We start from the raw sequence: 25,463 nt of genomic DNA, 5'->3' as shown, positions 1-25,463 counted from the left end.
GGCATGAACTCACTGCTGCTGTCTTCCTAATACAAGGATTGCCAACCCTGCCTTTTAGGGTGCTAACACTTACATTAAGGGAGCCAGCAGCCTGCTCTGGTTGTGAGGAGGCTGGGGCATCTCTTCTAGATTCAGACCTCACAGTATTTGACAGCTTTCCTTCCTAATTGTTTGGGCTTCTCGTTGCTTCCTTCTTTCATTGAAGATGAAGGTTTTGGCTGATAATATGTTTTATTTCTTTCATTGTTATAAGTCAGCTCTGGGAAAGGGCCATCTTTACCTGGACAAGAAATTAATTCTATTTCCTTGAGTTATTTTTGCTGTGTACTGAATTATAGTTATTGTGTTAATATCTTTCCCCAAAGTTCATTTTCTAATTGTCTTAAAGTTAGAAATTATTAATAAACACTTTCCAAGTCTTATGTGTGAGTAAAAATGGAGATAATAATTTGGAAACTATTTAACCTTTTATGTCACAAGAGATGATTCAGTTACTTAAACTTTTCCTATTTGTGGTTTGGAATCCCAGCTCTTAATCAGTTTGCATTTTAGCGCCAAATTTGTAGCCATGGATAATTTCCATGAAACCGCATGCTTTCTCTGTCAAGGACCGAATGTGTATAAATTAACCATGTAATATTAATAGAGCTGTCAGGTTTGAAATGCTACATCTCTAAAGTACTTTGTGTGCAGACTGAAATCTGAAAACAATCTCAGAGCCTAGAGCAGATTGCATAAGCAGTTGCTTGATCTCTGTGAGAGGCAGTTACTACTGAATATATTCATTGGACTTAGATGGTCTGGGTCTGGCTTCAAGGCCAGGCCCTGCCTTGAGCTGTGATTCTGAACAAGCTCTAAGCCTATCTTATTTCACTTTCTCTTTTTGTAAAAAGGAGGGTATCTTGCCCACCTCATGGGCTGTGTGCTGTGAATCTTTAATGAGACACAATTTGTGAAAACTTGGGGCACAGTACTTGTAGGTAGTAGGTGTTCAGTGATTGGTTTTTCTTTCTACCTCCCTTTCCCTATATTTGTTTGTTTTTGTCAAAAGAATAATATTTATCCTGTCCAATTGATAAAGTTATTGGGAGTAGAACTTAACAGAGGTAAAAATCTATTAAAAAGCCAATAGATGATGATCTTTCAAATATTAAGTGGTGTGGTAACAAATAAACTTTTTAAAAAAGAATCTGAGGCCCAGGTGGGGTAGCTCAGTGGGTTAGAGCATTGTCCTGATACGCCAAGGTTATGGGTTCAGTCTCTGGTCAGGGTACATATAGGAATCAGCCAATGAATGCATAAATAAGTGGGACAACAAATCAATGTTTCTCTCTCTTTATCTCTCTCTTTTTCTCTCTCCCTTTCTTTTTCTCTCTCCCTTTCTCCCTCTCTCTCTCAAATCAATAACAAAAAAGAGTTTGAAAATAAAATATATACTTTTAAAAGCAAATACATATAAATAGTGAAATGATAGGACTAAATAGTTTTGGCTTCTCCCTTATAGGCCCATAAAATGATTACATTTTTTTGAAGAGGGTTGGTTCATTTTTGTTCATTCTTATAAGCTTATTTCCCCCATCAACTCCTAGTATTTCTATGCACTGATTCTCCATTTGTGCCATTTTCTGAGATTTATTGTCTAATGATCCATAGGGTTGAAATTGAAATAATAACAAAACTGCCGTGGTGAAATACTGGTTATCGGGATATATAACCTGCAGAGGTAGGGCCATGTGGGATGAATTTCTGGTTTCATAAGATGTTTTGAAAGTCTGTGTGGTATGCACCAGCTGCCGGGTGGTTGACTGTTTCGCCTACCAGATCTGTCATTTCAAGTTGCTGGGCAGAGTCGCTTCTGATCCTCGTCTCTGAGGTTCTAAACACTGATGGCCAGATAACTCCTGATGTGTTTGGCTTGGGGAGCTGCGTGCTGGGACACTGGGCTCCTGAGTCTGAGGCTGCTGTGGCGCAATGGCTGTAGCAGTAAACTCTGCTTCAGGACACCTGTGCCTGCCCATGTTTCAAACCCAGGACTCAGGGACTCCGTGGGCAAGTGGCCTACATTGGGTGGGTGTGCCCAGGTCCCAGGGAACCTCTATAATATTGCTTCCCTTTGGTTCTTTTCAGTTAAGTAATTTATATCATGAATGTTACACTATTTTATTTTAAACTAAATTATAAGCATTATTGCTCTTCCACTTTTATATTTGTTCATTAATTCAGCTGTTTTCTATTAATAAGTTAATAACCTTTGACTGTCCTTGGGGAGGTAGGAGATCTTGCTGTTGGATTCTTTTTGGGGGTTTCTCACGCTCACCTTTTATTTGTCATATATTGGTGGGTGAAAAATCTACCAATAATTTATGGTCTTTATAATATATTATGTACTTTGTTTTCTAGTTTTACTTTATTATGTTAACTTGGATCCTTGGCTAATCTTCTCATCGGCTCATCTTCCCTTTTCTAATTTTTAATCTACATTCTTGTCTTTATTTCTTCTTTTAATGGTTTTGGTAGCTGGACACTATTGCACATTGTTGTAGATTATCTTGCTCTGGAAACATTTTTCTTCTGCTCCAAAGAGAAAATGAGTTTGGCCCAGTATTGGATTTGATTATCCCTCTTCTCCTGCCTTCACGGTCCAGTGGAAGGTGCTTTATTTCAAGGCATGAAGACATGAAAATTTGTGCCCAGTTGGTGTATGAAAGAATCAGGAAGGCTTTAGGAACAGAGTGAATCTTGTCATTTCTTCTGTTTCCCTTTTTGCATTGGCCACCAGGAAATTTATAGCTGAATTTATAGCTCAACTTAAATACCTTTGGCATATCTGTGTTTTTAGGTTTTTCTCACTGTCCTTGATCTTTTGAATTTCATCTGTCATTTCTTTGAACCTGATCTATAATATGCAATTATGTTTTTATTGCTTATGTTCTTATAATTTGCCTCAAGTTAACTATAGAGTGAGGTGATATATATAGAGTTAATGAATCACAAAGGTTATCACACTTGTTCTCTAATAACCTGCCCTTTTTCTTTTTCATTTTCCAGTGTTCACATACTAGTGAAAAATAAGTTGCCTTGGGATGTTCCATAGTGTGTGCTCTGTGCAGTAATTTCTATGTCTCTATTTTCAGCATGATCTTTCTTCCCAAAGGTTGCAGGGAGAGTAGCTGATGAGAGGGGTGCGGTGCTGGGCCATGAGGTGGGCTACTGCATCCGCTTTGATGACTGCACTGACCCGCTGGCTACGAGAATTAAGGTGAGGCGTTCAAGCTGCTTTCCTGTTGTAAATAAGGTAGATGATTGGTTGGGGGAATTAAAAACATGCTGCATTACTGCTGACAGGACACCGATACCATGGCCCTCAGGGAATTTAGTCCACTGGAAAGTACAGAGCCTTGAATCTTAGCCTTGAAGGGACCTTGAAAGGAATGTTAAGCCCTTGGTTCCACAGATGAAGAGGTGAGGACCTGGGAGGTTGAATAATTTCCCTAATGTTATGTGCCTGTCAGTGATAGAACCAGGAATCAAGGCTGTGCTTTCTTATGTATGTTTTATTGTTTTCCACCCATCCACGTAGCTGTCTAAATACAGAAACTTGCTTATTAAAAGGCTTAAAAACAAGGACAAGGTAGTATAAATTGATAACGTGTAGAATTTTGTTTTACTAGTTAGACTTTCTAATTTTTACATGAAAATGGATTTTACATGGGTGTTCTTTGACCTACATGCTAATATTAAAATAATTAGTATCAATAGTAATTAACATACAATCAACAGAGTATCTTCTGGGTATCACTCTGCTGTATTCAAAGTCTAATCAAATATTACTCTAAAACCATGAATGAAAATGCTCTGATGAAATGAAAATTGGTTACTAGAATCTTAGTTAACGTCTCAATTTGCAACAAAGGAAAATTGGAAATAATCAGATGAGCTAAATAAACTAGTGATTTGTAAAAAATATGGACCTTGTTTTCCAGATTTCTGTATTTTGTTACCTTTACATTTGTTTTACTAGGTAAAGGGAATATTCTTCTGTACCATTAAATATATTTAGCTAATTTTTAGATAAATTTCAGTGGATTATATAACCAAATTATTGTTTTTAAATCTTTCATGAAAAGCTTTTTTTTCCATTTGGTCGTAATTTCAAGGCACTCATTTCTTAACTGGTAGCCTGTCATTAGTGGCAGAGTCTTAGTTTCACTCCAGTGTGTCTATGTGGCAGCTGGTACCAGTTCCAAGAAAAAAATTATGGGAATGCATCCTGCTCTTATAAACAAAAAGCAAAAACACGAAGAAACAGCATGTGAGGGAGATGTTGAGCCTTGTCAAAGTGCTGAACTGTTTTTGGGTGAGAGTAACAATATCTCATTCTTGTTGCATATTTCTAAAACATTTTATAAGCATTCATTAATCCTAAATGATAATAGCCGACTTTCTTTTTTTTTTTAAAATATATCTTTATTGATTTCAGAGAGAGGAAGGGAGAGGGAGGGAGAGAGATAGAAACATCAGTGATGAGAGAGTCATTGATCAGCTGCCTCCTGCATGCCCCCAACTGGGGATTGAGCCCGTAACCCGGGCATGTGCCCGGACAGGGAATTGAACCATGATCTCCTGGATCCTAGGCCGACACTCAACCACTGAGCCACGCCCAGCCGGGCAATAGCTGACTTTCTTGAATGCTGTCTATGTCCTGGGTCCTGTGCTAAACACTTTACATGTGCTATCTCACTTAATTCTCACAGTAACCCTCTGAGGTAGATACTTTTTTATTATTTCCATTTTACAAATGAGGAATCAGGCTCAGAGAGGGTAAGTAACTTGCCCAAGGTTCACATAGCTAGTAAGAGGTAGAGCTAAGATCTGAACTCCCAGCAGCCTGACACCATAGCCCACACTCTTAAATACAGTCCTTTTCGGCCTCCCTAAAATAATATCCGGTGAAGTTGAGGTTAATCACCTCAAGAGCTGCAAGTCCATAGTTTTGGGGATATTTTATTTATTTATTTATTAAATTTATCTTAATTTTTGAAAGTATTACAGATGTCCCCTTTTTGGGGGACATTTTAAAGAGTTATCTTAGCCCGGCCCGGCATGGCTCAGCGGTTGAGCGTCGACCTAGGATCCAGGCGATCAGGGTTCGATTCCCGGTCAGGGCACATGCCCGGGTTGTGGGCTCGATCAATGAATCTCTCATCATTGATGTTTCTATCTCTCTCTCTCTCCCTTTCCTTTCCTCTCTCTGGAATCAAGATATATTTAAAAAAAAATAAAAATAAAGAGTTATCTTATACTCATGGTATTCCCTTGGACAGACACAGGTTTGTCTTCACTGCCTGCTCAGCAGTACCAGTGGTGCAGGCCCAGAGGAAGTGAGGCTCTGCTGATGTACAGCTAATAAATGCAGGTGATATTCAGCTAAAAGAATTCTGGACCCCAGCTGGAGATCTCATGTTTGAAGTCTTGTTTGTGAGCAGTTTCATCGCTTGATAACTAAAATGTTGGGCATTTCCTCATTGTTTTTTATGGGAATTGTCTTGTACACTTGCTGGTAAAGAGATTGTTTAGTCAAACTTGAACTTTTTAGAAAAAATCATTAATATACAGTATAAAAGAAATACTTTAAAAATTTTTGTGTTTTTGTTTTTTAGTTTCTGACTGATGGAATGTTGGTGAGGGAAATGATGGTTGATCCTTTGTTAACAAAATATAGGTAAATGTTTTTTTCCTGTGATAACTATCCTAAAGCTTCAAATGTACAGTCCACAGGTAGATTGAAAAGCAGTTGTGTTAGCAGCTGAGGTTCAGGTCCGTGTTTAGCTGTCCTTACCTTGGCTGTTTAGAACCTTGATGTTTTTCTCAGAATTTACCGACAGTCAGAAAAGGGCAACTTAAAATACCTGATGTTATTTGAACAGTCTGTGGACTTCTCCTTTTTATCTTGCCTCTGTTATATCCCAGGATTGCAGAGTCTCAGCACAAAACTTGGGAGAGTTTTGTTGCATGTAATGCTCAGACTCCAAAATAATTACACTTTGATCTCCGTTCTTGCGTGTCTTTGTTTATCACTCAAGGCATTACAATTGTCCTCTCCAGGCTTTGGTATTTTCGGAAAGGATGTCACATTTGACTCCCTGGTACACATGCAACACAGCCATGCCTCTTGGTGTTATTTTCTGCACCTTAGCAGTCTTTAAGTGGTTGGCCTTGTTCCAGTTCTTATGTGCTCTGTGGGGTTATATGTTATATTATAACTTACAATCAGGTATTAGATCTCATTGGAATCCCGTGTGAGTGGTAAAACTCTTTGAAGATAAGCAATAGAGACACCATTTTCTTCACCAGGAAATGTTGATGTCACCATTTTTATTAGCTTAAGAGTTACCTCCTTGTCAGAGAGGAGTTACTGGCTTTATTTTGATACAAGGTGGTTGCATGGGGGCTGAATACCCAGACGTCCCTTCGATGACCTGGATGGGGCCATGCGGGGGTGGGGGTTGTCCAGATGCTCACAGAGCTCTTCCTTCTGGTTCTCAGCGCCATCATGCTGGATGAGGCCCATGAGAGGACTTTGTACACAGACATTGCCATTGGCTTGCTGAAAAAGGTATGACTTCGCTGTCAGACTTCTGTTTTTATGTTTTTGTTTTGTTTTGGTGCCTGATTAGGAAAGTAGTTGTAGCAATTTGGAAAATGCAACAAAATATGAAGGAGAAAACTTTAAATCATCATCCGTAATCCTAATCCTACCCATTCAGAGAAAATCACTGGTGGAATGTTATGTTTTCTTCTCTTTTTTCTGTGTTCGTTTGTGTGCGTACACCTGTTTTGGCATAATAGGGATTGGATTGTATGTGCTGATTTGTATTTTGCGTATTTCTCTTAACGTTACATCAAGACCAGTTTTGTGTCATTAAGTATTCTTTAAAGATGTTATTTTTAATGGTCATATAACCACATCTCTACCATAAAGTATTTGATTTTCCTCCTACTGTTAGGCATTTATATGCTTCCAAATTTGAAGTATTTTAAATGTCACAGTGAGCACCCTTGTAATTAAATCTGTTGCATTTCTGTTTCTTTTTATTTTTTTAAACTTTTTTGTTATAGAAAGTTTCAAATATTCCCCAGAATAAAGAGAAGGTTTAATGACCCCCATGTGCCCATCATCTGGCTTCAGTAATTATAACTCGTGGTCAGTCTTGTTTCAGCCTTACCTCTATCCTCTTCCCCTTCCTGATTGTTTTTTCTCATATTTTCTGATTGTTTTCTTTGGATAGATTCCCTGTCACAGGATTCTAGAAAGAGGTGGTAGAACAGAGTGATTAAGAGCTTCGACCTGGGTCAGACTGCCTGGGTTCACATTCTGACTGCCGAGCTTACTCATCCCTAAAATGGGCATAATAGAAGTGTCTGTATGTGCGCTGGTACACTTTCCTATGTGTTATGTGGTAGCCACTAACCACTTTAGATTTAAATTGGCTAAAATAGAATAAAATAAAAAATTCAGTGCCTCAGTCACACTGGCTATATTTCAAGGGCTCCGTAGCCACATGTGCTGAGTGGTTACTGCTTGGGATAGAACCTCTCCATACTGAGGAGAGTTCTCATCCGCAGAGCTGCTCTATATCATAATTTGTTGTGAGGCTTAACTAGACAGTGTAAAATTCTTAGGATGGCACCTGGCCCAGGGTCACAAATAGACTGTGAGTTACCTTTGAGCAAGTTAGAAAAAGATGCCCCCACTGGGAGGATGTCCCCTAGGTGAGGGGAGGGGCAGGGTGGGGTGGATTTCAGATGCCCCGGCCTCCTTAGGCAGGCATCTTTGTGCGGTGCGCACACTGCACAGCCATACTCAGGGACCCTGGGATAGTACAGAACTCAGTATTAGCTGCTATTGTTATTTTCATTATTATTTTATTCCTTGGCCAAAGATTTAGACTTTTTGATATTTATGAGAGCTTATCCTATATTACCTTCTTAGGAACAATATGATGAGGTTTGTTTCACTGAATGTTTGCCAACACTAAATATTAGCCTTAAAAAATATATTCTTGCCAATGTGGTAGGTGAAAAAAGAACCTCATTGTTATTATATATGTTTGCTGTAGTTTATTTTAGCATTTCTCCTATGCCTGTTGATCATCCATTTCTTCTGATAACTGTTAATATCTTTTACCCACATTTATGTCTTGGTGTTACTGTTTATTATTTTTTTGCTTTTGAAGTACTTTTTTATACTTTATATACAGGGCAAAAGTAGGTTTATAGTTGTTCATATGGAAAATAATACAGTAATTAATAAATAATACAAAAATAAACTTCTATGTTTTTTGTACTCACAACTATAAACTTACTTTTGCCTGACCCTGTATACATAGATTCTGACTATCCAGGGACCCAGATGTCAGGAAAAATGGTTTTACTTTCAGGAGATTCACATTCAAGTCTTGAAGCTCCTTTATACTTTCTATACAATTTTTTTAGCTCTTTATTTTGGAAAATTTTATACATTTATATAGTTGGAAAGAATAGAATGATGATAAACTCTATTTTAACCTGTGATTTTAATAATTATCAGTTTGTGGTCAGTCTTGTTTAACCTGTAAGCTCCTCCTTACCCCAAAAAATACACACACTAAATTATTATGAATTTCAGATATCAAATTTCATCCATAAATTTTATGGTTATCATTGTTTCATGATGCCTCTTTTTTAGATTCAGAAAAAGCGAGGGGATCTTCGATTGATTGTGGCTTCAGCCACTCTGGATGCAGAGGTAAGAACATTTCCCTTCTCTCCCCTGTCCTCCTGTAAACACTGGAATCGTTGGCCATGTCTGTGGAAAGTTACCTCTAGCAAGAGCTTATCTTTGGCAGAATGGCCTACCTCCCTTATGGGGCCATCTGATGACCTAGATTCCAGAGGATCAGAGGATACTCCTTTGCAGCCTGTGGGTGGAAATCAACCTGTAATTAATTGAGTTCATAATACCTACTTGTCTTGTTTCTCTGCATACTGTGTTTCTCCTCTCATAGGCAGCTTTTTATTTTTTAAGAACAAGGCTATCTTTTTGCATTTATTTATGACTATAGCATTTACATTTAGAATTTTTGTACAATTGAAGTTTTTCCTGTACATATAATTTTCATATTATAATTTTTTATGGCTAAATTTATGTTATTATTCTCTCGTAATAACTAATATTTTAGTTCAAACAGAAGTTCACCTCAACAAATAATTTTGACCACTTGTAATATATATAAGATAAATAGGTGTTTACAGTTTGCTAAGACAGCCAAGGAGGGAGTTCCTAACTCCAGTTGGCTTGAGGGTGTCCAGAAGCTTTCCCAGAGGAGGGACATCCAGTTAGATTTGAAAGATGCACAGAAGTTTGTCAGATGGGCAGGGATGGGGAAGGGCATCCTGAGTGTCACAGAGCACAGGGTGTGAAACCATGTGTGCATGTGGCTGAGAGTCAAATGTAAGGTGGGAGTCTTACCCATAGGGCCCGGCACCGGGTGATCTGCCTCTGACTTCCACTTTTTCTGGTGTTCCTTATACTCCAGCCCCACTGGTCCCCTTGCTGCTCCTTGGAAGAATCCAAGCATGCTTCTGCTCTGGGAGGGTCCCTCTTTCTAGACCATTCTTCCCTCAGATGTTCTCCGGCCTCTATCCTCATTTCATTCCAGTCTTGATCAGGTATTACCTTCTCAGAGAGGCCTTTCTTGACCACTCTGTCTACAGTAGTGCCCCTGTTGCTGTCCATCTTCTCATTCTGCTTATTTTTTTCTGCTTAGCACTTACCACTACCTAACGTTATGTGCATATCCAAGTGTCTGTTTATTGTGTGTCTCCCATCGTTTACTGTGGGTCTCCCATTATGAAAAGTAAGCTCCCTGAAGACTGGGACTTTGTCTTCAACAGTGACTGGCATAAAGTAGGCACTGTGGGTTAAATGAATTTCGATTGAATAGGAGATTAAAATGGAAAGGTTGGTAGGGGTCAGATGACGGAAGGCCTTATAAGCCAACCAAAGGAGGAACTCCGTCTAGCACCTGGTCGGGAGCCTTGGGAGAGGGTGAGGTATGTGACTTGATCATATTTGGTTCTAGAAAGATCACTTTGGTGCTGTGTAGAAGAGATGAGAGATATGGAAATAGCAGTCAAGAGGTCAGTTTTATAATCCAGTTGAGATATGAAAAGGGTCTGGCTCCTGGCTCCTGGTCTTGCTGTGGCTTCAGGACCCAGACTGCTTGCAGGCCTTCTCATAGGCCATAGGAGTCTGAGGTCTTGCATCTGCCCATGGTATTCTGGGTCCGAGCTCCTTGGTTGCCCTCTTTAATGAATTCTCATGCCCTTCAGCCATGATACCTGCTGGAATGCTATTTCGAAGACTCTACCTGACTTCTCCTGTTCCCTTCTCCATGGCTAAGTTACACAAAACATCTCTATTTTATGTCTTACCTTCATTACCCTCCCTCTTTTAAAAAGCATTCCCAACAGTTTTTATTATGTTTGAAAATGGTAATGTCCAAGTCTTCTCTTAGAATGACTGTTTAATAATATTTATTGCTTATAATTGCTTTTGTAGTCTTTTGGTGTGACATAGAGATTTTTTTAAAAAATTACGTTTTTATTGATTTTATAGAGAGAGAGAGGAAGGGAGATTTTTAAAAAATAGCTTTTTTCAGTTCTGCCTATAGTAGTTGATAGAGGTAGACTTTCTGGAAGTAATTTTTTTAAGTGGGAAAATGGAATAAATGTAAGAAATTTGTCACACATGGGAATGCCATGATGCAGGCATCCCTGAATCTTGGCATTGTTCAGCTGGGCCTTTGATGGGCTAGGATCATACACCTTTCCTTCCCTTCCTCACCCAGTGTTTGGGGGGTAGGTGAAGTCTCTGTGTGTATGAGGGGAGGACTTGTGGGGGAGAGTCAGTTCTGTGGGAGTGAGGGTGTGGGCTGGGTGAATGTGAGTGTATGTGGGGCATGGTTTATGAGTTCCCATGTGAAAGTAAGAGAGTGAGGAAGAGGAATGGAGTGAGCTGACGAGGGCGAGGGAGGAAGAGTAGGCGTGGGTGTGGGAGCGGGGAAAGGTGTGGTTCAGGGAGCATTTGACAGAGAGGTCCAGGGGTGTCAGAACTCATCCCTGGTCCCCAGCTGCTGGATCTGTGGGTCACAGACTAATTCCAAGCCCCACTGCCTGGAGGGATAGATGCCACCTGCTCTGCTGTTGCTTAGGGCCCCAGGTGGTTCAGCAGGCAAGTGAAGACACTAATGACTGCGCCTGGGAAGCAGAGGCAAGCAGAGTGTGACGGGGCTGGTCACATAGTTGCCTTGATTGGTTTAGCTGCTTTGTTAATATAAGCCTAATTAAGCAAGCAGTTACGGAAAACATGATCAGGTAGAATTACGAAGTGTTTCTTGACCATTGTATCACATGCTGTTGTTTTTCTTTTATTTGCTTCTATCTGCGTGGCATAAAGATAGAATTGCTGACAACTCCCACAGTTTTTTGTCACAGATCCAGCTACTTGGGAAAAGACTAGTTTCCCTTTCCAGATTCCTGCAGGAGGAATGTGGGGGCAGCTGGGGTCAGATACCCACTTGGGACCAGTCTGCATGGGCCAAGGCCTCTTGGCCCAGGGTGGACATGCTGTGTGGACGTGGCTGCTATAAGCCCACTCATGTGCGTCAGGGAAAGAAGCTATGGCAAACTGGGAAGACAACCCAGTGATGTCCACATCATTTTCATTCCACTTCATAGGCTCTCCTCTTCCTTTATATCATTTTATGTTCCTTACCGTGTGTCCATGCCAGTGTGACCCCTCCTCTTTCAGACCTGACTCAAACTCTCTCCTTTTCCAGGTGCGTAGAACTCATTTCACTCTTCCTTTTCCTTCATTCTGTCTCAAAATGTATACACTGTTGATGCTATATTTATTTGCTTTCTAGCCTGTAATTTTCTGTTTGTATTTTATATTTCCAAATAAAGATAAAAGACAAAGATCTTAAGGATTAAGATCTTGTGCCTTCTCAGTTAACACTGAATTTTATTTCTTGAAAGAGTTACTCCCCAACACACCTACTCCTGAGCAGCTAGGGGTAGCTGTCCACTCCGGCAATGTGGTTAAGGCATCAACTTTCTCCCTGTTCTGTTTGCCATTTTGTTCCAAAAAGCCTGCCTCTCAAGCCCTTCCTAAAACCTTCCTCCACTGAAGTACGCCGTCATCCCTCTCTCCTGCCTCCCTGATGGCTTCCCCTCAGGCTGCTTTGCTGGCTGCTCTTCCTCCTCCAGGCTGCCCACCTCCTTTGTGCTTGAGGCAAACTTGACTGTGCTCTAGCCTGAGCTGTGAGACCACTGAAACTCATAGACCTGTGACTCTCTGCTTCAGTCCCTTTCTTATTGTCATAATCATTCAGGCTCAGGACTTCCATTGCTCAGGGACATGATTGAGTAAGAAGTAATTTCAGCCTCCCCAGCTTGCCCGGGCATGTGCGTACACTCCTGGATTGCCAGGTCCTATCAGTCATTACCTCTGGAATTCTTTGCTTTCACACCACCCTGCCCGAGTTCAGGCTTTCATTCCCTCTCCTCTGAGCTATTACAATACCTTCCTTAATCTGCTGGCCTCCAGTCTCTTATCACACCTGCCCTTCTCCAAAGTGACCACGAGTCAGGCATGCAGAGCACAGGTCTGACAGTATGCCCATCCTCACTGCCCTTATCTTGCCCATCTAATAAAGTGCCTGTGCAGCATGACATTTGGGGCCCCTTTAGAGTGATAACAGAGTCACTTACTGTGTACTCATTCTAGTCATGCCGTATTTGAAGCACACAACAGTCTTGCAGGGTAAATAGCATTATGTTCATTTTGTAGACAATAGTGCTAACTCTGAGCCGAAGCTGGCCTTCCCTAGACCTTGGACCTTGTCCTCTGTCTGGGGCCCCTTTACATCTTAGTCTGCACTTTGCTCTCATTCTGGGAAGGGATGACTGCCACCTCCAGGCTGTCTTCCCGAAGAGCTGGTCATTGACCTCTCATTCTCTCCAGTTGAAACTTGCAGCTCTTTTCTGGTCACTTAGTCGTTCTGCCTCAGTTTGTGTTATGATTGGTTCTTTGCACGTCCACCCGCCCACCCCCTGATTATTCACTCTTTTGGGGCATCGGGGGTGTCTCTTCTCACTTGTTTGTGCATCCCTTCTAGCGTGCCTGTGCTGTGTATGTCACAGGACACAGAAAGGCCGAAGCTATTCAGAGGGGATGTTCCTAAAAGGAAAGAGAAGAGTGGTGCCACATGGCTCCTCAGAGCACAGTGCAGTTCTTTTGTTGGCACGAGGCACTTGTATGTCTGTGCTTACTCTTCTCAAACAACTTTGAGGGTAACGTATAGTATCCCACATTTTGTAGTTAAGTCCAGTTGACTCTTTTAGAAGCACTCCCCCAAGCCCATTCATTTTGAATGTGATGCAGTTCCTCAGTGTGGGAGAAGCGTCTAATTGATGACCTTCCATGCAGAGTGTCCAGCTAACTCCTGTAGGGCGTATAAACGTGGAGAAGACACTGTCCCTGCCATGAAATAGCCTGAAATCTACCAGGAAAGTTATAGTATATATATATCTGTAACTATGGTACCAGGAATATACCTGCTGTTCCTAGGAGTACAAGTTTCTTTTATAAATTGATAACCTTGTGTGAATCAGATCTCTGCTTTCCAGATTAGAACTACACAGCAGCCTGCTTTAGCCTGTATGTTACTTGAATCACACCTCTTGACCTAATTTTCGGTTAAATAAAATATAGGGGATAGGATAAGATAAATAATACCAGAGCTACATGTTAATTCAGATATATCAGTGAATATAGTTTTGAAATCTTACCTTTATTATTTTTATCAAACCTTAGTAAAGAGTCTGTCATTGAAATGCGATCCGTCAATATTGCAAAAATAAAAATATGGTTTTTAATAACTGTTTTGCAACCCATAGTCTATATTGTATGTATCCAATTCCTACTACCAACTCTGTGCTCTGTATTATTTTTTGTTTTGTTTTCTTTCTATGACTTACTATGAAGTATTTTTAAAAAATTTTTTTAGAGGAATGAAGAATTGATTTTTTTTGTTTTAGAAATTTCGGGATTTCTTTAATCAAAATGAAACCAGTGACCCAACCAGGGATACGTGTGTGATCCTTACAGTGGAAGGGCGAACATTTCCTGTGGATATCTTTTATCTGCAAAGGTTTGATGATACTTGCATGTTTAAGGACGGTGGTTAGAAAGCTAGACCTGTATTGTGGAATGGGAAGCAACTGCATGTCTTCCAGGGGCGAGATGCCAGGCTGGTAAGGAGGGCTAGGCTCTGTCTCCTGTCATTGAAAGGATGTTCTGGAACCCTGCTCAGTATCACTGCCAAATTTAGTTTAAACTCTGGACACTGATGTACAAGTTTCTATGAATCTGGTCAGTAGCTCAGTAGGAAAGAGCAAGGCGGGGGAAGGACAGCTTAATGGTTTTTAGAACTGGTTTAGGAGACTGTGGTCAGTGGGGGTGTATTGGCAGTTTGAATCATTTGGTTCTCAGCTCTCTACATCCCAGCAAGAATGCCTGGTTGACATTTTTGGGAGCAGCCCCCTTGGATAGGAAGGGAATCATCCTAATTCCTACACTGGACAGACAAAGTAAAGGCAGTTGCTGATAAATCCACAGAATCGTGGGCTTGACTTCTCAGTCTTTCTGGTTGTACAGTGCACCCATCAGCTCTGTCCACCCCTCTCAGACATGCAACCAGTGTCAGGAGGGAAAATGGAGAGAGTGTGGGATTTAGCACTGGGAACAGCTCTCTCTTTTCACTGGCCAGACATCTTTGCATGCTAAAGATAGCACATCAATTTGCATGGGTTTACTATTTTTATTTCTTTGCAAATAAAGCAAAAAAAAAAATTCATAGTTGACATGTAATTATGAATTATTTTTAAATGCTGCATTTAAACAAAGGAAAAAAGTGAATACTTATTTTATTTATTCATATATTGATTATTGCTGGGTAGGCCCAAACTAACTTTCCTGAGATTCTGCTGCCAGATTACCAGGGTTATGGATCTATAACTAGTGTGTATATTTTAGTGATGATTTTCGCCCATATATCTTTTCAGTCCTGTTCCAGATTATATCAAATCAACTGTAGAAACCGTGATGAAAATTCACCAGACAGAGGGAGATGGAGACATACTAGCGTTTCTTACTGGCCAGGTAATTCCATTGGACCTTTTTTCTGTAATGAACAGACATGTTAAGGCAGCACCAAAATTAATACAGAGGCCTGTTACTTTGCTCAGCCGTTTATTTCATGTTTTATTGTATTTTGTGGTTATGTAATTACAAAAAAAAATTGGTTTGATGTCATTCATTTACTAACTACATAGTCAGAGAGTTGTTGGCTCCTGTCCTGTCTACAGAGGGCCAAATGTTTTTGAAATTTATTAGCTGATTCCAAAGTATATTACATATTTCATTCAATAAGCTGTTTACTTGAATATTGTATCAGGCGCATTTTGCGCATGCATGTTGCTGCTGCAGGCTTCTTTCCCAGTGACACCTTTGCAGCTTCTGGTGGTGCTAAGTGGGCACATCACTAGAAAGACAGCTGAACAAACCCAAGTGCTCACTCAGGGTTGTAACTGTTCAGAACTATCCTCCAGCTAGAATCTTTTCCACTGTTGAGCATTTTCCACAGTTCAGTCATCATTTCTTGGAAATGAGTATAGTGATTTTATCTGCCACAACTTGTTCATATGTTTGCATTGCTTTGTTTGTCACAGTACCTAAAATTTGAGTTAAATAATCATTGCTTTTGTTTATTAGGAGCTCTTCTATTTACTGGAGATAGTACAGATTTCTGTAATTAATCTGACAGTTGCAGATTTTCACCCCACAAGCACCATTGTTGGGTAGCATTTGCTTAAATACCACCCAGAGTGGAATGTGATCACCCTGGAAGACATGAATCTGACCACAGTTAAAATCCTGATCCCCACTTCCATAGTCTTCCATATGACAAAGTGACGTGCTTCAACTTCACATTTATTTTAGTTTCTTTGGTTCTTGGTTTGATGTTTTTAGGAAGAGGTAGAAACTGTCGTGTCTATGCTGATTGAGCAGGCTCGGGCACTAGGTCGGACTGGGATGAAGAGACACCTCCGGGTTCTCCCCATGTATGCAGGACTGCCTTCCTTTGAGCAAATGAAAGTGTTTGAAAGGGTGTCACGCAGTGTCCGAAAGGTGAGACTAACCCGATGACCAAGGGTGTTTGCAGACATCTATAATCATTTGGGGGCCCCTTTGCTGTGCATGGGAAAGATAGATATATATATTTTAGATTGAAGTGAAACTTGCTATACAGGCAGGTTCCTTTAAGAATTTTAGGTCCATGTTTCTGTGCAGTAGATCAAAAAGCACACAATAGTGTGTTGCAAGGACTTCTGAACTTGCCCCACCGAATGGGCACTCTGACATTAATTATCAGAGCTGGTGCCTCCTTATCTCGTTTCTGTCTGCCTGATATTTCTCTGTAATAGTACTGCCTTGGCTTGCAGGTCCATGTTGGTGAATTGTGATCAGTAGGGAACAATAGATCTATTACTACAAGTGGTTCCTGAGCCATTTGTTTGAAGCATCATTTTGCCTGTAGAGCCAGGTTTAAGTTAATTAGTTCAAGGTGTGGCTTAAAAATATTAAGCATTGAAATTGGGGTGGGGCAGGGTGTGGTGGGAGGCATTGGTTTGAAGGAGCCAGCAGGTCGCCAGTCTGTGCCCTGCTCACCGTCCCCCTGGGCCTACTCTGCTTTCCCTTCCATTGGGTGAGAAGACCCTGAACCGGCCTGAAGTTGGCTTGTAGTAGCTATTTATTAGCAGAGAATACATTCCACTCCCAGTTCGGACCATTTGGAAGAGGGTGCTCAGCCTGCTGGCCACTGGGATGGAGCAACTCGAGTCTGCCCAGTAAAACGGGAGCTATGGCCAACCAGTCAGGAGGCCTTGGCTCCTTGCCTGAGTTACTCTGTGCTCTGGGATGAATTACTCGACCTCAAGGCCAGGTTTTTGCAGCTGTAAAACATAAATAATAATGACTTTTAGGTAGATGATTTTATGGCATAAAACCTTACATGTCTACTATATAAAAATGGTAGGAAGATTTTTATGAAATGATAGATGTAAAAGTACCTTAAAAAAGTTCTAAGTGCCATCTATACATGTCCCCTGCTGCTTCAGATCCTCCAGGGGCAGCTCCCGTGCTCTTTGAATAAAATGCTTAACAGCTCCCGGTGGCCCAGAGGCTGTGCCTGATCTGTCCCTGCCTCCCTCCGGCCTCATCTTGTACTTACTCCAGGCTCTGGCTGCACTGGCTGTTTCTCCTTTCTTTCAACTCTTTCTTCTGCCTGGATCTCCATAGGGCTGGCTGCTGCTTGTTGCTCAGGTCTCAGCTCAGAATCATTGCTTAGAGAGGCTTTCCCTGGCCATCCAGTCTAAAGTAGCACACCGCATCTTATAATATATAATCAACACCTTAAATACTACGTAATGTTATATCCTTACTCTGTTGTATTTTCTTAATAGTGCCTGTCACTCTCTGCAATTATCTACCTTTTTATGTCCATTACCCCTTCACCCAGACACTCACACTAGACTCGGGGCACAGGGGTCTTCTCTTTCTTGTTCATCATACATCCCCAGCACCGTGCACAGTGCCTGGCAAAGCACAAACACTCAGAAAACAGCTAGAATGGGGGTGGAAAAATGGGTATACATGCACAGGGGGATGATTTACCTTAGTTGTGCAAAAGGCAAAAACTAACATTTGTTGACTATTTACTCTGGGCCAAGTAGCAGGCTCTAATCACTTTATGCATGTTTCATATTTAATCCCTTCCCCAACCCTGGGATGAGGTGAAGATTATGTTGATGAATAATCATGCTCAGGAGGCTAACTAACTTGTCCAAAATCACATGCTCTGGGAGAATTCAAACCCAGGGCACCCCAACCCTAAAACTCATGCTCTTTGCAGTATACCATACTGAATACTAGTTTATTAAAAGTGGAAAGAACCAAATAACTTTTATTCCTACTCTTTGTTCTGTGGGGAATTTAGGTGATAGTGGCCACCAATGTAGCAGAAACCTCCATTACAATCAGCGGGATTGTATATGTGATCGACTGTGGTTTCATGAAAATCCGAGCCTACAATCCCAGGACAGCTATTGAATGCTTGGTGGTGGTCCCAGTGTCCCAGGCATCAGCCAACCAGCGAGCAGGACGTGGTGGCCGCAGCCGCTCGGGAAAATGTTATCGCCTTTATACAGGTTAGTGTGGCTTTCTTTAAGGGTTTTAGATTTCTTCAGTCAGCCTGGGCGTTGGAGAGTATTATATTTACCCTCAGTGAGCGTGACTTAACATAAAATCCAGCCTTCCCTCACATCCCTCAGTAACCTGGCCCCCACCACCTTCCTTACTCTAAATGTAGCACTTCTTTGCTACTGCTCCCTATTGGCCTGTTGCGCTGTTTTCTTGTTCTGGGATCCCTGAATCCTGTGGGGCCCCTCATTGGGTCCCATCTTTACCTCTGGTCAGAGCATCTTTGCAGAGCTAAAATGGCAAGATCTATCTGATAGAAAGCAAATGGTCAGCTCCTGCTCTGTGCTGTGCACTATACTAGGCTCTAAAGGAGCAAAATAAATATCATCAAGACTCTTCTGGCCCTGAAGGAGCCTTCTCTTCAGCTCGAAGACAGCCTTACCTACAGATAGTGATGTCCCAGAGCTGTTCTTTCTCTCTCTGAACTTCTCTTGTGTGAGGGATTATACTAAGATTTCTCTCACGTATCCAGACTTGATTTTCATATCATTTTTATTTCTCTCCTTTGTCCAGTATCCATCTGCAGTCACCAGATCCGGGGTTTTTATCAATTTTCTCTCTTTTCTGGTTACTATTGCCCTTGTTCAGTCCTTGACATCAATGTTTCTTTTAGCAAATGTTTACAGAGCCAGGCACGGTGCCAGGGTTTGGAGATCTAGGGCTGGGTGAGACATGGTCTTTGGCCACATGTGATCACTGACAGCTTGGTGATGGAGGCAGACCTACAAGTAGATTGACATATTGTGGTGTGATAGGGTTGCCATAAAGGAATGAGCCTTGAAAGCAGAGAGCAGGGAGTTATCCTGTTGGGGAGGATTTTGCAATTGAGTATTTGAGCCTGATCTTATTGGCAGCCCAGTAGTTATCCAGATAAAGGGATAGCAGTGGAGATTAGATTTCAGTACACGGGGGAGAGGGCATGGAATGCACAAGTATGTGGTGGGGAGGAAGAGGGTAAGGAGTATTCAGGGGAGGGAGGGAAAGGCAGAACCTGAGGTGGGAGGTGTAGGGCCTGCCACCACTGAAGGCACTAAGAAGGAATGTTGAGAGTGGAAAGAGGCAGTAAAAGGCATCCTGAAGTTCAGGGGGGCGGAGAAAGTTTCAAGCTACTTAAAAATTTTTTTTAGGTGATATTTACATAATGTAAAATTAACTGTTTTAAATTAAACAGTTCAGTGGCATTTATTACGTTCACAGTGTGCAACCACCACCTCTGTCTAGTTTCAAAACATTTCCATCTCTTAAAAGTAAAAGCTCTTACTCATTAAGTTGTTTCTCTCCATTCTTTCCTGCCCCCAGCCCTGGCAACTACCAATCTTTGTTCTGTCTCAGTGGATTTATCTGTTGGCTATTTCATATAAATGGGATCATACAATATGTGACCTTTCGTGTCTAGCTTTTTTCATTTAGCATAATGTTTTCCAGGCTCATCTGTGTTGTATCAGTACTTTATTCTTTTTTATGGCTGAATAATATTCCACTGTGTGGATACACCACATTTACACCACCATTTCATTTATACATTCAGCAGTTGATGGTTGTTTCCACCTTTTGGCTATTGTGAATAATTGCTCCTATGAACATGTGTGTACATGCACTTGTTTGAGTACATATTTTTAGTTCTTTTGGGAGTGGAATTGTGGGGTCATGTAGTCTCTGTCTTAACTTTTTGAGGAACTTAAGCTATTTTTAAAGAGGAAATGGCTAGCATCATCTCATGTTCCGAAGAAATCAAATAGAGTGCAGACTAAAGATAGGCAGGTATGTTTGGTTTCCTTAGCATGAGCAGTCTTAGTGGAGGTGGAGTTGGGGAGGGCCCATCAACAGTAATGAGGTGCATTCAATCCAGCCTCTAGGCTTTCTTGGCTAACCTATTTCTGGATGAACTTTCAGAGAGCACAGCTTTGAGCATGGTGCTCCCTGCTCAAACCCTTAAGAGTTTCTCAGAACCTTCCATGGCTTTTTCTCAGCTTATCTTCTGCAGTCCACCTACACCTCCCCTAGGCTGCATCACAGCTGAACTGCAGTCTTCCTGGACATACCTTCTGTTTTCCCACACCCACCTCTCATTCCTGTGATACCTTTCCTTGAGCTGTTTCCTCTGTCCAACACATTCTCTGTATCTTTCAAATCCTCTCTCAGATGGCACCTCCCTAATAAAGCAAGGTGTCTTCTTCCAGTGTCTATGCTTCTTTCTTCCCTAAGCCTCCCTTTCCTTTTGGGAGGACCATTCATTGGGACCTGGTCTCAGAGGTCACTGTTCCTGGTCTTGTCCCAGGCCCTTTCATATCACTGAAGCTTCTCAAAGCCATTGGCCTGTGGTTCCAACAGCTCCTGGCCCAGTGCTTCATTCACTCAAGTCCTCAGTGGGTCTTCATTAAGTGTGGCTGAACTCTTAGGAAGCACTTCCTTCCTCCTAGCGTCTTCTCAGTGGGGCTGTCCTCTTCTCTGATAGCTTTGCTTCTCCCTTGGTCATCTGTGTACTTGGAAATGTGGTTATCCTCCCGAAAAACTATTCCCAAAATGCTTGAAATGCAAACGCAGTATCTCATTTGGAATTTCCTGCTGTTGCCTGTTATCCAGAACCTTCCAGTTAGGCCCACGCATTTGGCAGTTTGTATCGGCCACTCCACAAAGTATTGGTTTTCTGTTTTCTCAGAGAAGACCTTTTCGAAGTTCTTCAGTGATAGTGCTGTTTTGGTTGCTTTTCTCTAATTAACTGCAGCTTAATGGTCTAAATGGAGGCTGGGCCATCTCGTGTGAAGCAGGGTGTGCACAGTTAGAATGCTGACTAATGTGGGAGGGTTTCATGGGTGGAACATTCTCTTTATATCCATAAACTTTCTGCATATCTACAAAATGGCTTTAATCTCTCTCCCTCCTTCCCCCCACCCTTTCTGTCTAGCTTTTATAAGAATGCCTCCCAAAGTCTCTTTCCCTCCCTCCCTGTTCTCCTGCCCGCCCATCTTGGCACCTCTATGCCTTGTGCTTTTTCCTGTGAGAAGTCGCCTTTTGTTCCTGATAGGGCATGTAGGCATTCATGAAGCTATTTGGGACAGCCATTGGGTTATGAGTGTGGCATGTGCTTGGCTTACTGATTTTAAAAGTTAGATTTGGACAGTTTTTGCTCTTTATGAGATTTGGTCATTTGTTCTATCCTAGTTACTGTTTTGAAACTCTTCTTTGCTTGTCTGTGTTGCTCTTGCCGTTGGTTTACTCTCTCCCAAGCAAAGGTAAAGGCAACTGGACCCCGGTAGCAATTCAACAGATAACTTGTTGCTTTGATTTAATATTTTGCTGATGAAAAACACATTAAAAAAAATCCTAAAATAAAAACACAAACTTTCATAAAGATATATTGTTTATAAAGATCTAAATTGCTAAAGTATTTTTTAAGTAGAATGGTCTTTCTTAAACATAGAATAACTTTATATCGTAATATACACATCTGATCCTAGAATCGTAGAGCCTCTTGTTAGAGAAGAAAACTGTCTATTTGTCATAATGATTGCATTTGATTGTCACATTTGATCCCAAACAGTTCTGATTTCCTATCCTCAGAGGAAGCCTTTGACAAGCTGCCTCAGTCCACTGTTCCTGAGATGCAGCGGAGCAACTTGGCACCTGTCATCCTGCAGCTGAAAGCACTGGGAATTGACAATGTCCTCAGATTCCACTTTATGTCGGTGAGTCTTGCCTTCTGTCTGCAGCCGTAGAGAGGCTCCAGTGCTCATAGAGCAATGTCAGAACATTGTTATAGTGCATACCACCCACCTTCCTCCCTCCTTCCCTCCCTCCCTTCCTTCCTTTCTTATTTTTTTTCCCCACTTAACTCCTATGTTGTGTACCTGCTTTGCACCAGGCTGTGTGCAGGGTTTAGGGAAATATAGCCAGGCCAACAGACAGAACTCCTGTTCTTGTCTGCTGGGGAAGAGAGACAAGTAGTGGGTAATTACAGTGAGTGTGCCCAGTGCTGGGAGAGACAAGGCAGGGCCCCCAGCCCCATTGGTCGTGCCTATGGTGAGATGTGAAACTTGTGGGATTTCATCAGCTCAGGAGGGGTGGAGAGATCCAGGATGGTGAGCATGTTTGTAGGCCTGCATGAGAGAATATCGCAGTTGGGGGAGCCAAGAGGGCTTGGGTGGAGCTGTGGGGAAGGGTCTTGTGGCTGATTGAGTTTCTGCTTGTTTCCCAAGGCAGGCTTCCAGGTGTGAAATTACCGGGTCAGAGGGCCATAGTCATCTTGTAGGTTCTTGACACATGGCCACATTGCTTTACAGGTGTAAACTCCTGCAGCGCAGGAATGTCCTACTCATTGTGCTCCATCACATCATAGTACTTTCTTGTAGAGGTTCGCTAATTTGATTGATGGTGGGAGGGAGGGAGAAAGGAAGGTAGGAAAAATACCATCTGTACCTTATATTTTGATTCTCTTAAGATAGTTTTTAAATAAAGTTTATTGTCCATGTTGTACTTTTGCATTGGGAAGCCATTTATCTGTTAGAATTAGTGTTTATTAGTGATTTTCAAGTGTCCTTTAACTAGGAAAGACATTAATCTTTGCAGCATTTCTTGCAAATAGTTTTTCTAGTTATTTGTATTTTACTGTTTTCAAGTTTATTATTTTTTTAAATGTGCAGACATTCTAAACATTTCCACAGTAAAGTCTTTCTGTCTTTGCCTCTCTGGCTTCTGTTACGCTTGAGCTTATGAAACACTTGCTCATATCTAGGTCAGTTAGTTAATAAATATGCGCTCATATTTACTTCTTGAATTCTTATGATTTGAAGACTTGCATTTTCACTCGTCGTTCTATCCCAGCTGTATTGGTAAGTAGTGTGGCAGGTCTGGATTTTGGATAATGAAGTCCCTAATGTCACACATATCATGATAAACTAGGCAAATGAAGAAATAGAAAAATAGCACTCTCCCTCCTCAAGAAAACAATTGTGGGTTTACTGTAAGTATGGAGAAAGTATAGCCTTTGTTTATTGGTGTATAGTACAAGAAATTGTAAAGAAAAGATGAACAGTAAATGCAAATGAAAAGCTTATCAAGAAAGCCACATCTAAGATTAAGGGAAAACATACAATGGCAGTGGTGGTGGGTCAACATCTCAATAGCTACCGAGTTTTCACACACTGTTCAGAATAAATCTAATATCCACTGAAGAGAAAGGTAAAGGAAAGGAAACAGCACAAACAGTAAACTAATGTTGGACATGTTTGGCTTTTCTAAAAGAGAGAAGTGCAAATTAAAATAACTGTAAAGTACCACTTTCACCTAATTAAATGATCAAACATAAGGAGAAATGATGAAAACCAAAGCTGACCCATTTGGGAAAGTGTTTCATCCTGTTTCAGTCCTCATGGAGGCCTTCCTGACATTGTTTTATGAGCCATAGAAATGCCTGCATTTGTTCTCAGGGAAATTTCTCCTGAAAAAATAATTCAGAAGCCAAAAACAGTCCATGTATAAATGTTTATAGCATCATTTATATTAGATTAAAAAATATAAATAATGAAAACCATAAACTTTGGACAACTGAGAAATGAGGAAAATACATACAAATTCATCTTCATGTAGTCCCTTCTGGTTATTTTCCCCTGAAATGGTGTTCTTCACAATTGAAATCACAAGGTACATATAATTTTGTATATTTTGCAGTGCTAATTACAGTAGCAGAGAGCAGAAAACAACTCAATTGCCCAGTAGTAAGAAAACTCCGCTTATTTTATAGACCATGTGTGACCTTGTTGAAATGCTATGCAGCTATGCCAAGTAATTACTGAAGTTCCTGTGGTACAAGAAACAATGAAAACAGAAAACCAGACAGTGAGAAGAGAGCTAGAGCTATGCTAACCCGGTCCTTCCAGCTGTGTTAAAACAGGTGCATGGGATCCCAAGTCACATGCGGCCGTAGGGAAATGCCAGTGCAGTAGGCGTGTGTTCAGGTGAAGTATGGGGTATGTGGAGCAGGAAGGGATTTGAGCAGGAAATAGTCACATTTTTAGGTCTGTCACCCGAAGAAATTAATTTAGGAGGATTTTTATATTTCTTACAGCCCCCTCCAGCACAGTCGATGGTTCAAGCGTTGGAGTTACTCTATGCCCTGGGAGGTATGCCTGTCTCTTATTATGTGCTTTCCGATCTGTTTACTAATATGTGATACTAGTTAGGTTGTATCCACTTTAGGATTCTTAGTATTTTTCAGGAATGGGATTGGTTCTCCCCACATAAATAATCCTTTTAAGGATACTTAAGCTCAATGGAAATAAGAACGGGTTAAAATTACAAGAAGCCTTGTATTATAGTCACCCCAGTGCATAGGAAGTGGTACCCTGTGGTTTTGATTTGCATTTCCCTAATGATTAATGATGTTGAGCACCTTTTCATATTCTTATTGGCTACTTATATATCTTCTTTGGAGAAATGCCTATTTAAATATTTTGCCCACTTTTAATTTTGGGGTATTGTCTTTTTATTATAGAGTTGAATGAGTTCTTTATATATTGTGGGTACACGTTTCTTCCCAGGCCTATGATTTGTAAATATTTCTCCCATTCTATGGGTTGGCTCTTCACTTTTTTGATGGTATCATTTGCAGTACAAAAGTTTTAAGTAATTCAATTTATTTTTTCTCTTGTCACTGTGGTGTCATAGCTAAGAAACCATTGCCTAACCCACAGGCATGAAGATTTTTTTCCTAGGTTTTCTTTAAAGAGTTTGTATAGTTTGAGCTCTTACATGTAGTAGGATCTTACATGTATGATCCATTTTGAGTTAGTGTTGTGTATGGGGTGAAGTAGGAGTCCATCTTCATTCACTATATTTATGATCCGTCCCTGTGAAGGAATAGCTGGTTACTGATCTAAAATGTCGTCAGTGATTTAAAAGGCCTTTAGATGGGTCTGCATCAAGTCAGCCCAGAGTGTGTGTGTGCTAGGCTGGGCTTCCATCTCCTGTTCCCAAGCTTGTGAGAAGAACTCGAAAGCAAGGTTTCCTGGGATAATCTGTATTGAGGATGGGAGAACAT

General features: G+C 41.1%; 1 protein-coding gene across 1 annotated transcript in view; it reads left to right on the top strand.

Annotated features, from left to right (window-relative positions):
- DHX35 (DEAH-box helicase 35) overlaps positions 1 to 25,463 on the top strand; it is a 59,502-nt gene that overhangs the window by 12,204 nt on the left and 21,835 nt on the right. The window contains exons 5-14 of the mRNA XM_081148635.1: positions 3,155 to 3,259; positions 5,661 to 5,722; positions 6,547 to 6,616; positions 8,729 to 8,788; positions 14,146 to 14,258; positions 15,172 to 15,268; positions 16,139 to 16,297; positions 18,165 to 18,375; positions 21,989 to 22,113; positions 24,492 to 24,546. Coding sequence (XP_081004761.1) covers positions 3,155 to 3,259; positions 5,661 to 5,722; positions 6,547 to 6,616; positions 8,729 to 8,788; positions 14,146 to 14,258; positions 15,172 to 15,268; positions 16,139 to 16,297; positions 18,165 to 18,375; positions 21,989 to 22,113; positions 24,492 to 24,546 — 1,057 coding nt within the window. The remainder of the gene's footprint in view (positions 1 to 3,154; positions 3,260 to 5,660; positions 5,723 to 6,546; positions 6,617 to 8,728; positions 8,789 to 14,145; positions 14,259 to 15,171; positions 15,269 to 16,138; positions 16,298 to 18,164; positions 18,376 to 21,988; positions 22,114 to 24,491; positions 24,547 to 25,463) is intronic.

This window comes from Miniopterus schreibersii (genome assembly GCF_964146895.1).
Source record: "Miniopterus schreibersii genome assembly, chromosome: 10".
Lineage (NCBI taxonomy): Eukaryota > Metazoa > Chordata > Mammalia > Chiroptera > Miniopteridae > Miniopterus > Miniopterus schreibersii.
The sequence above is the reverse complement of the archived record's forward strand: the minus strand, read 5'-3'. Positions and strand labels throughout refer to the sequence as shown.